The sequence below is a fragment of the Anas acuta genome, chromosome 1 (assembly GCF_963932015.1).
Source record: "Anas acuta chromosome 1, bAnaAcu1.1, whole genome shotgun sequence".
In the NCBI taxonomy this organism is placed as follows: Eukaryota; Metazoa; Chordata; class Aves; order Anseriformes; family Anatidae; genus Anas; species Anas acuta.
In genome coordinates this window covers 81,910,759-81,927,131 of record NC_088979.1, presented here as the reverse complement: position 1 = coordinate 81,927,131, position 16,373 = coordinate 81,910,759, and the positions used below count along the sequence as shown (strand labels likewise).

General features: G+C 39.9%; 1 protein-coding gene across 9 annotated transcripts in view; it reads right to left on the bottom strand.

Moving 5' to 3' along the window:
- Window positions 1–305: 305 nt before the first annotated feature.
- AGPAT3 (1-acylglycerol-3-phosphate O-acyltransferase 3) overlaps window positions 306–16,373 on the bottom strand; it is an 86,338-nt gene continuing 70,270 nt past the window's right edge. For all 9 annotated transcript variants that reach the window (XM_068685465.1, XM_068685431.1, XM_068685456.1 and 6 more), the window contains 7 exons: window positions 13,076–13,245; window positions 12,735–12,896; window positions 9,701–9,854; window positions 9,168–9,270; window positions 6,148–6,223; window positions 3,824–4,022; window positions 306–3,344 (listed from right to left, as the gene is read on the bottom strand). In XM_068685465.1, the coding sequence (XP_068541566.1) occupies window positions 3,256–3,344; window positions 3,824–4,022; window positions 6,148–6,223; window positions 9,168–9,270; window positions 9,701–9,854; window positions 12,735–12,896; window positions 13,076–13,245 (953 nt within the window). In that variant the 3' untranslated portion in view covers window positions 306–3,255. The remainder of the gene's footprint in view (window positions 3,345–3,823; window positions 4,023–6,147; window positions 6,224–9,167; window positions 9,271–9,700; window positions 9,855–12,734; window positions 12,897–13,075; window positions 13,246–16,373) is intronic.

The following is a 16,373-nucleotide window of genomic DNA, read 5'->3' as shown; positions in this document are numbered from 1 at the left end:
TCTCCCACCGTCTGCTTAAGATGTAGGTCAACGTGATGCTGTCTTGGAATTGCAAATCCCACTTTGAGAGCAATATCGTTGTTCTTCACAACACTGATGGGTGCTGCCATGGCCCATGTTAGCCACCTTCAGAGTCAATGCTGAGATCCATGAGAGTCAGCTTGCAGGTCCATACTGGAGGACATGGCATTTAATCTAAACGATCAAGCAATAAATGAGTGTTTCGAAAGCTGGAGAGAGAAAGTGATCCTACAGCTTGAAGTTTATTAAACTTAGCATGGTTGAAAAGCAAAAGACAAAAAAAACATGATATATTTTTGTTTATTATTGCTCTTAAAGGGCTTGGTAGTCAAATATACAAGCTATAATCTATTAAACCAGAAGAAAATAGTGTCAGATATAAAATCTACGCTCACTTTTCCAATCCAAGCCACCTGCTAATCTTCATTAGTGACATTAACTTCAGCTATTTCCAGTTATTTTAATTTATACATACTCTGTGTATGTGTGCACTCGTGCGTATATAAAAACTCCTATTTGAGGAGATAAAATTCAAAATGAAGAGATCTGTGTTGTTTTTCACTGTTTTGTACATTACTGTATATTTCGGTTTTCCAAATGGTTACTGATATGTCCGTTTAGAAGAGCAAATTAAGTAAATGATGATGCATGTATTATATTTTGAAAAGAAAGCATGACCAATAAGTTATAGGAAAATATGAAACATTGATTATTCTCCCCTTGATGTACATGCACTAATCCCATGATTCTTAATAAGGAGTTACATGCACTAAGAGGAGAAAAGAATCCCATAAAGAGAAAGGCTCTTAATTCCCTTCTCCTGTAAGCACTCCCCCTCTTCTCAGCAATAAGAAGGGATTTATTTTGTTGAATTCTTGTCATGCCCTATTAATATACCACCCAAAGTGTAAGTATAAAACAGCCAGTGGTCAGCCTGCTTTGCAAGCCTCGCTTTGCTAAGCTGGCACAGTTTATATATACTCAATACCATCTTCAGGAAGCAAGTATACAGCATTTGTAACATCTTTCTAACAAACACAAATTATATCCATTACTGAATTACTTATGGGGGAAAAAAAAAAGGGAGGGGGAAAGAAAATAAAGAAAAGCTCACTGGTTTTAGCCCTCTGGTTAAAAAAAAACAGGGAAAAAATCAGAGTTATATTTATCAGCATTTAGAATTCTAACCATATTTAAAGACAGAGTACAAAAACACTCAGTAAGGAAAACAGAGTCATGGCTACGATCTGTTCTCCTCAATTCCCAAATCTTATTCCAATTTCCACCACCATGAACGACAGTTTTGTATCCCCTGTCTTAGGGAAGGCTTTTTGTAGGGTAGAAAGATGACACACTAATGCTGGAGATACAGGTACAATGATTCAGTGAGGATGAGTCTCAGGAGACAGACAACACGGGTCATCCTTCAAATCATTCTGTTGGAAAGACCACTAATAAAAATCAAGTGCATGACAGAACAGTGACTAATGATCCACAGTAAAATATTTTTCCAAGTTACAAAATTGCTCTTCTAGACAGAAAAACCTGTGGGAGAAGAGGTTACATTCTAACAGAGTAAATATGAAAAGAAGGTAGATGATTACTCTTATTGTGATTGCTAGAGCAAAGACGAAAAATAACAATTGGTGCTCTGATAAGATCTGCTGTTTGCAAAAGTGAGATAAATATTCTAAGTGGCAGCTAAAATAGCAGACCTCAAGGGTTGGCTTCTGCCCTCAGCTGTAGGATCTGCAACCCATTTCACCAACTTCTGAGTATAGCCAAATGCAGATTTTGGCCTTCAGACAAACATATAAGTAGCTCCCACCTACTTGAGAATAATTCCGCAGCAGCGCATACAGCAGCGATCTGCAAAAATCTTAGAATGTGCGTTTATGAAAAAATAAGAGGTACAGCCATGATTCTGATCTCTATTTTAGTGAAAAAATCCAAAGGACAACAAGCAAAACTAAAGATATTTAAATCCCTGAAGAGACCCCACACTCATTCTAATGCTTAACAGCACAACTCACCTTGCAATATTCTTCACATTAATATCTATAACACGACCAAGTAGAAAGTGCAGCACACCCTACCATTACAGCACACAGGGTAAGATCCTGGCCCCCACTGGAATCAATGTCAAAACTCCCACCAGAAGTTCAAGAGATACCGGTGTTTGGAATCTGATTGCTACAGACCTCTCCTTTCAGAATGTTTGTAATATACAACATTTTGAAAACTATTGTGCTAGTTTCTGCTGTTATCCCCCAGTTTACTGAGGGATCTTGGTTGAACTGGACTTTGGTGATGACAGACGTGAACAGAAATAAAAGGAAAAAAAACATCAGGACAATTGAATAAATTTCCTTCTTTGCACGACTCCAAATCCCACGGTCAAAATTAATTCAGGAAACAAAACAAACGCAAACAGATTCAAAATTACATACATACACAATGTGAAACGGGGCTAACAACACTCAAGACTGAGGTAATACTTAGAAATTAAACAGCCTTGAGCAATTGGCAGGAGATACGATGATAATTTTATACTCTTTTAATACTAGTGGATCTGTTCTACGTCACGTGCTGATCAGTAACGCCCTGCTTCCAAACTCCATTGTGTTCTCTTGTATTATAGAAGTTTTAAGATGTTGCCTGAAAATAAAACGTATCAGTGTAACATACAAATAGGATTTAATCTGTAGCCATGAAAACACAACCTTTCCAAAGAGACTAATCCAGTGAACATCTATAATTAATTAAAGAATGGTTGTTTTTTCCTGGATCATTAATAAAAAAGTTGAAAATCAACAAACGCAATGTTGGCTTTAGCAAGAGGAAACATTCAATGGCTCCTGTTGTAAAAGTGAGTGTAGTGCTCTTGACAGAAACCAGTGTATTCAGTCATCTGACGATGCACATGGCCATGCCCAATGACCTCTCTTCTCCCCCCACCCCTGGACCCCCAACAAAGCAAGAAAAATTAATTTCCTCCTCCCCCCCACCCCAGATTTTCTCCCATAGTTTGACTACAGTAATCCTTAAACAGGCAGAAAGTTGATGCGTTCTTTTCAGTTGATGCCTCCAAATTCTTCATTCTTGGCTCAAGTTTTATTCATTAATATTAGTCATCAGTTATTAAGAAAAAGATAGTTTCTAAGTGTTTGTTTTTTTAACTGAAGTTAATCAGGTACCATAGTCTGGTTATATGTGCTGAACTGCAGCTGTCAGTTATTCCTTTTTCTTGAATTCTTGGTTGCCGTAGCTGGAGCCTTTTTCTATTTCAGTTACTCCTATCAGTCTACGAACTCCAAAGGAAGCTTTAAAACACAACAGAGAAAAGGGAGACATATTAAAACCAGTTCAAGGATATAGGAAGTTACATGTAAACACACAAGACGAGTTATAAGTTATTGAAAGCCTGAAGTCAGTAGCAATTACAAAATGCTGCTTTTCAGCTGTGCACTGCATGAAGCTGCATATGAACTTTAATTTTATTTTTAATTTTTTAAGTATCACAGACAAGGTGCACAGTCAGTATTTTCTCCTTCAGGCACCAAAGCAATGGGCTACAAGACCCACTTGCTATTGATTGCTACAGATACTGCCTAAAATATGAAGGCAAGTCTGCCTAGATTAATGCTTTTCAAGTGATAAAAATGCTATATAAGATAAAAAGACTACATAATGAGCCCCAAGTACTCTTCTGCATGTCCCATTGATATTCATTAATACACAGAACTTAAAGCTAACAGATCCTGTTACACGTTACTGTACTTAACATCTCTGCTTTTATTACCTGCTCCAACAAATCCCAGGAATGCAAGGATAAGAAGAGGTGATCCACTTGCAAAAACTCCAAAGCCAAACGTGAAGAGAGGCGAGAGGAGAACTGTGGCCCAGAAAAGAAAGTTTAGGAGAGTCCATGGTCTCCTAGGAGGTTTAAACTGCTGGCCAGGAAATACGCCTTCCTGATTATACATCTCTTGCAAAGCATCCTGAGAGAAAGAAGACAGATGAAAAAACATTCATGATGTTTGCATTAAGCAATCCAAGACTAGTCAACTCCAGAACAACATCAAGGATGTCATCTGTGGTAAATGTCTGTCAAGACTACATGGCATCCATTTCCATCTGCTGTTTTTGCATTTTTGTTGTTTGGGCATTTCTGTTGGCTGCCAAGGCTACTGTACTAGTCCTTTGAAGGCCATGTTGGTCACAATAAAAACTGAAACAATATTATCCTTTCCACTACCAAATATGTTCATCTGCTCTCTTAATTTCTTAGGAATTTAGGGCAGTGTCAGGCCAGGGGTCAATTCAGACAATACTTGTCTTTTTGCTGGATGTTTTTCTTCCTGTTTTTACTTACTAAATCATGTTGACTTTTCTGGAAGTCACAGCAGAAAAGTGCTACATATACAACTAAAAGAAGGCAAAGCACAAGCTGACCAGCTTAGACAGCACTGTACATAACCACAAAACTTCAACAGAGCAGTTGCATTCTCAACTGAGCCTGCAGACAAATGCAATCACAAAACAACTAACAGGAAGGAGTGGCATGCCCATATTCCCCCTCCGGTTTGTATGACTGCTCTGTGAGATTTCCAAGCCATTACCAAGGATGGTTCAGGTTAGGCTATTTCTTTTTTTTTTTTTTTTCCTCTACTTAAGCTGTTTTCTTTTAACTTCCCTTATGATGGGGCTGAGAAGCTCAAGGCATTTCTTGCCAATAACACAGCCTTTTGAGGATGTACCTACTGTACAGGAGCACTGTACACTGCATCGATTTCAAGGATTCCAGTTACAACATATTGCTCCCACCATAAGATCAATATATACAATACCCATATATATAAATAATACCTCCCCTGACAACACCTCTCGCCGAAGTTGAATGGAGTACAGCAAACATCAGCAAGGAACACCGAGACCTCCATTTGCAAGCACAGCAGAGCACTGTGCCCAAGGAACAGAGCCAAGCAGAGTGGATGCTCTGGGCTGCACCTGTATTTACTGCTTAACAAAGAAACTGAGGAAGAAGGGCCCTCAACAACGCATCTTGATGTTTGCTCCTCAAACCACACAATTTCAGAAGGAATTCTCACCTCTATGAGTCTCTTCGAAGACAAGGGAGTTAGATAAAGGCACATACATGATAGCAGGAGACAGGATTCAAGTGTCTTTTTTTCTTTTTTAAGCTCTCTAATCCTGTATTACACTGACTCACAAGCCAGTTTGATAGCCCTGCCGATGGGAGGTGTGGGGCTAGGGGGGCATATGGATGATGGTTGCTACTGCTCTTTGTAAGGTAACTTCTCTCCACTTGAATCACATTAGAGTTTAGGTATTCAAACAAATTAGGTTAAAATGAACAAAATGAAACTTCCAGACCCTTATAACTTGCTGCCTACATTTTCCCTCACAGAAGAGTAAGATACACATTTGAAGCTCAACAATCTACCAATTAGAGCTGGGCAAAGCAAATTAGTTCTCTCTTTCTCCCCACAGGACTGTTCAAGTCTGCAGTCAAGAAAGTAACCATCTAACAGAATAAAAGAAAAATGAGAGAAACCTTTAAACCCTCCAAAGGCCCGCTGGCCTTGTGGTACATCAGTCCCTGGCAGCAGATCTCTGGGACTATCTGTACTGTGTCACAGACCACTGCACTGGTATCACATGAAGGCAGGAGGAAAGCAAAATGAAAGCAAAGGACAATTACGGCAAAGAGCCTTGACTGGCTGCCCCAACATACAGTTCTTGAGTACGTAAAAACGTCACAGGGAATATGGAGCTTTTAGAAGTGTATGACAGAGATCTGGGAGATGAAGAACATAAGGAGATTGTAGATTGCTATTAGTCTTCACAACTCAGCCTCAACTCTGAATCCCATTGTGCTTCCCAGCAATTTGAGGCCTACTCACTAGCCATCCCTCTGTGGCCAAGGGGCTCCCTTACAGCTCGTCTGCAATGTTCCTTCCAGCAGTCTGAAGGATGGCTGCCAAATTATTTACAATATTTCCATCTCTTCTCTCCCCTCAGAGGAATGGTGGGCATTTCTCAGTTCCTTAACACACTTCCCTAGAAGTCCTGAAAGGGAGAAAAGAAAGCAAAGCCATTTACCTTTTCTTGGTAAAGCTTATGAAGCCAGTTTGCAGCTTCCTTTTCATCTTGAGGGATATCTTCCAGAGGAAATCTCCTAGTTTAGTAGAGAGATTAAAAAAAAAAGAAAAAGAATTAAGCCAAAATCTAGGTGCTTGACTTTAGACCTCTATGAGGGAAGACCTCCCATTTAATAAAGGGCACAAACTAGAAGTAATACTGTCACCAATGGCAGAGCTCTGAAGTGCAGAAGAACTGGGACTTTAATAACCCCTGATCCTCTGCCAAAAACACAGATTCCTAAGTCAAACTGTATCAGCATCCATCAATTTTAGAGCACATTAGTTAAGTAAGCATTTCCTATTAAAACGCTATTGCCCTCTCACCGGAACCACCACTGTTTGATTTCCAGTGAGCTCAGAATGAAGCACCCAGAGCTGGAAAAAGTCAAGCAAAAGTGACAAAACCCAGGATAACTGTTTGTTACATTCTGCTAATGAGGGGAAAAAATGAAGGAATGAGAGGTGGGTGGTTAAAAATTCACTTTGTACCAACTCTGAGAAAAACACCTTCTACAGAGACTGTATTTCTTCTCTCTCTCTGCCTCTCTGGCCATACAAGTAGAGACAGAGTTCTGAGTGCACAGGAAAATTATGCCCAGCTCTGGGTACTGACCCAACCTCACTGAGCACACGCGCCTTTTAAGATTCTCTTTAGTTGTGAAGAGCCAACTTATTTTCCTGCATTCTTTCATGTTCTGATATGTGAGCATGTTAATGGCACGTCTGTGGTGTCTCCTTTCTCAGTGGCACACAACTCCACATCCTGGATCAACTCAGAAAGAAGTTGCTTGGTTTGTATAGGGCAGGCACACACACCTCCTACCCTCAAGCTGAAACATTTTGTTAACATTCATACATTGGTATCAGGCCCCTCTTCCAGCAGGGCAGGCAGTAAAAACAGAACTCTGGCTTTTAGGAGAGCTACAGACACAGTGATCCCCAAGACAACTTATCTGGTGTTGTTCAACCAGGGAATATGTTTCCACAGTGCAAGTTAAAGCCTTTGAGTCAGCAGCAGCAGAAGGAAGATATTCTAATGCACTTTTAATAGCTTCTGCATCCTATAAACAAATCGAAAACTAGGTTTTACAGATTTCTTTCTAATAGCTCTAACAGGAGGAGATTCTCAATTAATATAAACAATGCTCAACAAAAGCTCAGTAAAAAAAGCTCATTTGCTGAAAGCTCTCTGCTAAAATCGTTACTGTACTGGTACCACCACTAGAGGGTACTCACAGCAACAACATTTACTAATTTAGCTAATCAGTTTCTCTGGAGCCTGTCAGGAGAAAGACTGGATCATCCCCAGGGAGCTAAGCTTCTTACCTCTACACAGTTAGCTTCATACGCATATATGAAGAACAAGAGCTTACATGCTTCCTTTCTCTACCTAAGCCAAGTCCGCTGGCACATCAAGGACACGTTTAATTTTCAGCAAGATGACAGTAAAAAATAGTTTCCTTTCTGTAATAGTTTCCTCCCCAATACAGTTGTGGAAGCTTCAAGTACAGAAAAGCATCTTGAGAACGTCAATTCAGTCCACAAACATGTTATATATCAACATTACCGAACAACATAGTTATTACCTTCTTCAACAGGGTAATTAGCAATTTCACCTGGCAACACTATCTGACAGAATTTTATGAAACCAAATCTCTTCTAAAGACTAATGAAAACATTTCTCTTCTCTCCTCACCAATAGAGGAGACCAACTTGCATCTCAGTTATAATATCCAAGCCATAGGATATTTAACTGAATAATTTAACTGAATGCAGCTGCTCGGTGTATAACTATCCAGATGTACATCCATGCACATGCACCCTGGATCTAGGTAAATATGCAACACACACGTAGCACCAGGAATCAGAGGTGGCAACTACCTTACATGCTGTTTCACTAACTGGTAAGTCGTCTGCTCACTTTCCTCATCAGGGATGTGTCCTTCCCTTCCCCATTAGGGCTGCAGCACCCTGCCTCCCCTCGGACAGCATTTCTTCCAAAAAAAATGGTGCTGTGGTACCTTGAGTGCAAGTCCCTATAAAGTCTTTCACCTGTGGAAGCTCTGGCATGGCACACTGACTTTCATTAGGACAATGTACAGAGCCAGTGCTATGCACCTGCAGTGCACACACCCAGGGCCAGAGGTGAACGGAGTAGGGGAAGTAGCAAGTGGTCCTGCTACTTCAAGTACCAGAAGTGAGCTGTCAGAACTGTGGAAAGAACAAGCAGGTCGTTTGTCAAGTCCAGACATAAAAGGGAAAGGAGGAAATTCAACAGGAAAACATTGGTAGCTTTTATGATCACACAAAGCTTTTGAAGAAGGCAGCAACAAGGAGAAAGCAAGAAAGAGAAAGCACATGTACGTGTGCATGCATGCACATACGTGCTGCGTGGAGGTAGGGGTTAACAGTCACTCTTTCAGGCAAAAAAATAAAAAGAATGTGAGGAATGTACCACCTCATTCACATATTTGAGTTTCAGCATTATTTACCTTCTAATCTGCTAATCAAGCCATGTGAGAGAAGGAGACTAACTGGCACAATAAGGAGCTTTACTCCACTTTCTACAGGAGGCTACTGATGCTGGGCAGGCTATTTATACTATACATATGCTCACAAGGGACTGGGTAGGGCACAGAACAGTTGCTTTCTGTTCCCATCAGAGAAAAGAAAGGCATATGAGTGCCCTCACCGCACAAAGTTTGGGGAAACCCCAGCTAGATAGACAGTACAGTTCTACTCAGGCTTAAAAAGTCCATCCAATGCTCTCTGACTTGCTGGGCAAAATCAGGGGATCTGAAACGTGAAAGTAAACTGAAGCTGGGGTGTGGGCATGGCAAGGAGGTCTCTGTGGTCTGCAGAGAAACTTGAATGACAAAGCAAAACGGACTACAGCAGAGGATCCTTCCCTGTGAAATCTGAATACACTTCAACACGCCAAAGCATGCATCTTAGGGCTCACCATCATTATATGCTCACCTTACACACATATCTGCTTCATATTTCTTTCCATAAAGAATTCCTAATAGGGACGGGTTCTTGTTTCCTCTGAAATTTAGTGTTACGTCATACACTGCTGCAACTGTTGCAAAAAAAAAGAAAAAAAATGGATGTTTTATCAGCAATTCTAGCAACCACGTTGGCAGCACCCTTGCATTAAACAGCAACAGGGCCTTGCACAAGCCTTGCATTCGTGATGCAGGCAGCAGAGCCCTTTACTATTTTGTGTTACCATGTTTTATTTATTTTTCTCTCTCAGCCACCTGACATTCCCATCTATGTTGCACACGCGTTACCAAAACACAAGATGACTTGATAAACTAAGCAACAATTACACACTTAAGAAGTTTATTTTTTAGGAGTAGTAAAAGTTATGTGGCATGAATTACAGGTGAACGATTACTACTGCCAACTTTATAATTGTAATGGACAAAATGAACAACAGAGTATATGTACTACTATGTGCTACACGTTACAATTAATGTGAAGAATGAATAGCAGCTTGCCAGTACCTGTTCCCCTGAGACACTGGACAGCAGTGGTGAAGCCTTTGGTTCTGGGCAATAGGTGGTATTTCAGCTTAGGCAACCCCTTGGATTCAGCTACCTCCATACTGATACGATGCTTGGTCTCTGTAAAACGTGTTCCTTCACAATACAGGAGAAACTAGTAAAATAAAAGGCAAAAACAAGGATATTTTGTGATCACAAGAAAACAAGTTGAATACTTTTTTTTTTTTTTATAATGTAAACATGTGTCCGTGCACACACACGCTTCAGTTACCTAATTTGATCATCAAGTAGGAGGCACAAGTACCATGTCGCTACTCATTCAGCGTAGATTATATTTAACTACATCGAAAGCAAATTTAAGGTAACAAAACTCTAAGTAGTTATACCTGAAATATTTATTTATAAAGAAAAAAAAATCCATTAAAGATTTAGCTGGCTGGTTATGGACTGATCTACATATCAGAAAAAGTAACCCAATTATCAGTACATGACTACTTTAGAATAAAAAACATTAATCACTAGCTTGCTTGTTTAAAATTTGAACTGTACAACCAGAGCTACTCATCTGAGGACAGACATGTTTGTCTGAAAGATTTTCTGTTTTTATTTTTTTTATTTATTTTTTTTAACTTGTACCAGTTGTGTTCATAAAAAATGGTGCCTTTCTCTAAAGCCTTTACCTTGTTCATCATGTAAGGCATCAATCTGAGTGTAGTATCCTGAGCAACAATTAAAGACTGAAATCCTCCCACCCTGACTTCATGCAGCACAAAACTATTGATCTGCCCTTCTCTAGCATCTGTATTACACCTGCTCTACTTGTGAGAGACACCGAAGCCAAAAGCCAAGAGCAGACAAACAAAGCCCATCTGAGCACCCTGGGGTGAACTTCTGTTTATCCCTGGTCTTTCTGAAAGGTGGATATCCATTTTTCCTTAGGAACCATGCAGCTTTCAAACACACAAACCTCTGCATCACAAGTAAGCAACGGGCACGGCAGGACTATAAGGTTGCTACTGCTCTTTCTCACAGCAGCATCGTACAATGCTGTAACGTTGCAGTTCAAAAGAAACCCTTGTTGAGTGAGTCACCATATACCTGCTGTTTGTCAGTGCTGTGGCTGCTTGACTTGTTCCTTCTGTAGTGTATACACAACGTGCATCATAAAAAGTAAATCAAACAAATGTTAAGACTGCAAAGCCACACACATGGTAGTCGGAACTGCCTGAGCGTGTGACAGCATGGAAGCTGGCCCTGCAATCTTCATTTGGCCCTTAGGCATTGGAATGGGCTGCCCAGGGAAGTGGTGGAGTCACCATCCCTGGAGGTCTTTAAAAGACATTTAGATGTAGAGCTTAGGGATATGGTTTAGTGGAGAACTGGTTAGCGTTAGGTCAGAGGTTGGACTCTTGGGGAGGTCTCTTCCAACCTAGATGATTCTGTGAATCCCATTACCAAAACCTGACCAACCACCACAGACAGTTGGTGAGGACAGCTGAAGGTACAGAGGCCAATGCTGCACACTCAGCCTCTGGTCTTAAATTCAAGTTCTCTTTCTGCTGCACCAAATTCTCCCCTTCTTGTACTCAGTGGTGCAGCAACCCTTCCGAGCCAAGTATAGTGAGCAAGGTACAGACTGCACTGTAAGGCCTGAGTGAAAAAAAAATAACGAAGGAAGGTTGCACAGACGGTGCTAATTGCAACATTTAGAATGCACAAAAAAGTAGGGAATTGATTTATTCAAGTCAATTTTAATCATAATTTAAATTACCAAGCAGGAAGCCTTGATTTAAATAACTACGTTTTGCATTTACTTTTTTTGTTGTTGTTGTTTTCCCTAGAGATTAGTTCTTGGTTATCAATGATAGAATCATTACAACATATAGACTTGCAACTAAAATAAAGTCTTGCCATATTTTAATTGGTGTATGTATATATATATATATGTGTGTGTGTGTGTGTGTGTGTGCGTGTGTGTGCATTTGTTTAAACACGAATGAGGAGGATATATTTAGTTCATACCCATGTATTCAAGCAATTAAGTAGTTTAAAACACATTATCCAGATATTTTATTTGTATTTTTTTGTAATGATAAAAAAACCGAATCATCCATTTACTATGTACAAGTTAAGACCTACTATTTCACTATTCATTTTAACAAGCTTTCTTGAGTAGTGAAATTCACTTGAACTGTGCAAAAAGCATCTTAAAATGTTTTATGAGCCAAATATCTCTACATTAAACACACCGCTATAAAAGCTAAACAGTAAACTTATCAAAACATTTGCATTCAAAGCTAAAAGAAGGTTAATAGGTTGATTATACTACTGTATTTCTGCAGTAAAATCTAATAACATTGTACGTAATGAAACATACATGTTCTACCCTTGGCTTCAAATAATGTCAAAATAAAAAGGAGAAGCATAACTGCACAAGCAGTTGTAATCTTACCATATGTTCTCATAGAGACTTTTCAGGAAACATATAATTTTACAGATCAAAGAACACGCTAACAGAAGAATTTACTACTAAAATTCATGGTCTGTGCATCCACCCCACCCGGATGCACTTGCTCTTCCAGGAAAATTTTTTGCCTACCTCAGAAAAAAATTTTGTTGCCTACATTTTTAGCCTACCTCAGAAGATGTAACTTAATTAAGGTTATATAGATTTAGTAGTCAAATATGAGCTGCTAATTATTATTTTAAAAAGAATAAAAAGCCATACATTTTATCTGAACTTGTTTTTAAGTATTACACAAGCTTGACTTATACATTATAAGCTTCTACATCACCTGTGCAAGCTTCTGAACTGCTTTCCAAATGCCTTTAACTACCAACAGGAAAACAGAGCAACACTTTATGAACATATCCCAAAAGACCTCCTGAAACAGAGCATGTTTTCCATGACAGCACGTGAGGAACAGAAGGGAGCAGATCTTCTCCTGATACACAAGGCTACTGCACCACAAGAGTGACACCTTCACCATTGCATTTCCAGCAGTCGATACTAGCAGAGGAACCCAACACTTACCCACATATATTCAGGATAATCAGCCAAACGTTTTAATCCTTCAATAACCGTATCTCTGTCTTCTTCCCATTTCCTTTTGCAGAAAACAATCTCAAGGAAGTACCACGTCCAGCCAATTAGGGGCACATACAGTAACTCTCTCTTAGCGAGAACTTTGGAACTCTTGGAGAGAAACAAAAACAACAGTCCAAAATTGTCATTTGCTGATGTGTATCGAACAAAAGCATTAAGGTTAAGGTGATGGAAAGCTGATGGAGTTTTCTCTGGAAAACTCTGTGTGCATGGGTTTAAAATAGACCCACAGTCCTTCAGATGAAGGGAAAGCTCATGGCACCACGTACCCCTAGTACTCCAAAGCGTTCTGTCATAGTCCAGCCACACAAGAAGTCAATTTCAAAGTTGTGATTCAAGATGATGATGACGTGCTCTTTCCCAAAGGTATTCACAGTAGCCTCGTCGGAGAACAAGGTGCACTCTGTGCCTGACCACCATTCCAGCAGCATTACCAACTCTGACAAACATGGTGAAGACAGATGAGTTAGAGGTGATGCTTACACAAAATGTTCAGCATTTAGTCTCCAGCCCCACTCAGTACCTGGGCTCTTCTGGCTCCTGACAACACTGTCATCATCTCAACCCAATCCAGTAGGGATTAAATGACAGCTTGTACAGGTATAGACCAAATCACAACGCTATCCTTAAGCAGCATTTAGGGAACTAGATATATGCTTTAGGAATACTTTAACAAGTTTTTATGATGGCAAGTTTGGGCACTGTAGTATGAACGTGGAATTTCATGATAAGCAGAAAGAATACCCAAAACTTTATACCTGAACACAAGACAGTTGAGCTGTTGATTGCTCCACTAAATGAGTGCACTTTCCCCCAGGTGGAATACAAATTATGCATAGATGCTGCCTAATGCTTTTACTCAACATGAAACAAGCTTTATGGAGGTAAACAGAACAATAAAGGGCTCTTAAGTGCATACGGTGTCACAGACCTTCTGCAAGAGATTTTAATATTAGGACTCTTATCATTCTATGTTATGGTCATCAGAGTCAGAAGCACCAGAGAATCAAGCAAATTTATCAAAATACCCATGCAAAGCCAGAAATAGTAAATTGCTTCTTTCTTGCACAGTGAAGAATGAGCCCTTTCCCCTGTCTTCTCCAACTTTTCAATATTCCAGTGTCTCTCTTACTCCACTGTACATTTCCTTCATTATCCACATTTTTTTCATTTTCCACCTCCATCTGTTTCATCTTAAAAGGACCCTCCATTTAAATTCATCACACATTCAGTGTAGTTGCTATGGTTAGCCTATTTGTCTCATTTCAGTGCAACGAGGCAGATGGAAAGTATTGCTGGTATCATGGGACATCTATAAAAAGTATGAGAATAGTTCATTCTCCCAGTAGGAAGATTTGCTTCCATGCAAACTGTAGTCATTGGTATTTTCTCATTTCAGTTAGTTATGGATGTAATCAAAATTTGGTAGCACAACGACAGCAGTTAAAAATTCCAGCTTTTCTGATATTATTACGATAACTATGCAGGGCCTAGATACGCAAAACTGGAAGGAGAGCTCTCAGTTCTCTACATCTACACAGTTCTGCCACCCTGTACACTCCAGCCTCCTGTCAGAAGGCCCTGGTTTTGTAAAATGGAGTGGTGCCTTCCTGCGTAAGGGCTTCTGATCAGTGAGCACACAATTCACAGTATTCTACCTAAGCTGCCAAGTAAGAGCGGGTCAGTCCAAATTTGCACCACATCAATAAGAAGGCAAACACACTATCTAGGTGAGTAGTAGGGAAAATGATCCTAACTTGCCAAAGCTACGTAGCTTCTTTAGAATTAGTTATTCAGATTGTATTCCTTGTGTGACTGCTTATCTGCCAGGCTATTCTCCTGTAACATTTTCAAGACTTGCTCACTTGGCAAATTTATACGATTTGCTGATCGAGAGTATAACCCTGGCTAACTGGAATTACAGCAGAGAAAAGAAAAATTTATACCAACTAGAAGTTATTATTATTATTATTTTTACAGCTTTGTCTCCTTGGGGAATGATGTGATGGCTTACCTTTCTTGCTCTGATTATGCTGGCTGAGTGCAAGGGGAAAGAGGACAGCAAGAATGACCTCAGTTTAGAGCTGTGCTCTTCCAGGTAGGTGTTCAGGAGAATAGAGTAGTGGCACCAAACAGTATAATACTCCAAGCACTTTCCCCTTCTAAACACCTACAGTATCTGCTACAGACAATTCATTTTCTTATCAAAAATAAAGTAAAATGGGTCTGTTTTTTTCCTCAAGATCAGGTAAAAATTCTGCAGAGGCAGGTGTCGATTTTCTGCAAGGTATTCCTTGCACTATGTATTCCAAAATAGTAGAGAAAGCTTTGCTTAGAGATCTCAGAGTTCACACTGAAATAGGCGGGTTGATGAGCCAGTGAATTAAATATAAGGAAACAGATTGTCCTTTGCAAGTGTACTCATAAATGATGTAGTTATTATAACAAGGAGTGAGTTCATTTCCTTTTTTTTTTTTTGGTGTGTGTGTGCAGGGAGGGAGGTGTGGGGGAAGTGTAACAGATATTTCATGTGCACTGATCCTGTCACTAATACAGCAAGCCTCTATTTCTAAGCCAAGAGAAGGTAAGACATGCAACATTTGGGATACTCCATGTAGCTGCCACTAAGAACTTTACTACAGCAAAAACCCTTCTTGCCATCTGGATTCCAATACACCAAAGCAAGTGGTTTTATGACTTCACAAGCCATCCAGAAAGAAAATAAACAAGAGGCACAATGCACCTCTTGGCTTCAAGTACTAAAATTTGAGAGACTGTTTTTGGAAGTGGACTAAACACACTGCTATCCAAAGGCATGAGTCATCTGAAAAGAGTTGACACAAGAAAACTTGGAATACAAACTACCCTTCATGAATTAAATATGCAATGAAGCGTTTACTTTTAGCCCAGAGTCTGACAAAAATCCCTGGCACCAATTTACTCCAGGAAGGCCCTGGCAGGAAGGACAGGGAGGAGAGGATGCCACCTTGGTAACAGACTGAAGTTTGAGCTCACTAGTCTGACTTGTCCTTAAATATCTCAATCACAGCCCCTCCAGATGACTTATTTCAGTGCTTCACTATTTCTTAGAAAGCTTTCAAGTCCAACACATCTCTCTCTTGCTATTTTTCCCCAAATGTCTGCCATAGACACTGGGTAGAGTCTATCTCCTTCCCCTTTTGAAGCCACATTTTATGCATTTAAGAAGAAATACAGTAATAGAGCCTTGTTTTCAGCAGACACACACACACACAACCACCTATATATCTACTCTTGCACACCATTCCTTTGCCAGACTGGCAGAGCAGTTTCTGTGGAAGACAGCTACTGTAAGGAGAGCTCCTGCATGAAAAGTCTCAGCCTCAACCCAAACAGTTTGGAGTGAGTGACCAAAGCGTAGCATCTAGAATAGAACACCAAGCAGTAGGTTCACTGCCAAAAGCCTTCCCTGTAACAGAACACATTTCATTACAATGGCAACATTTGAACTGCTACACTTACACCACTTATTTCATTATAAATCACAATTGAAGTGCACATTCTGCCAGCTCTTCCACTACAGGCCAT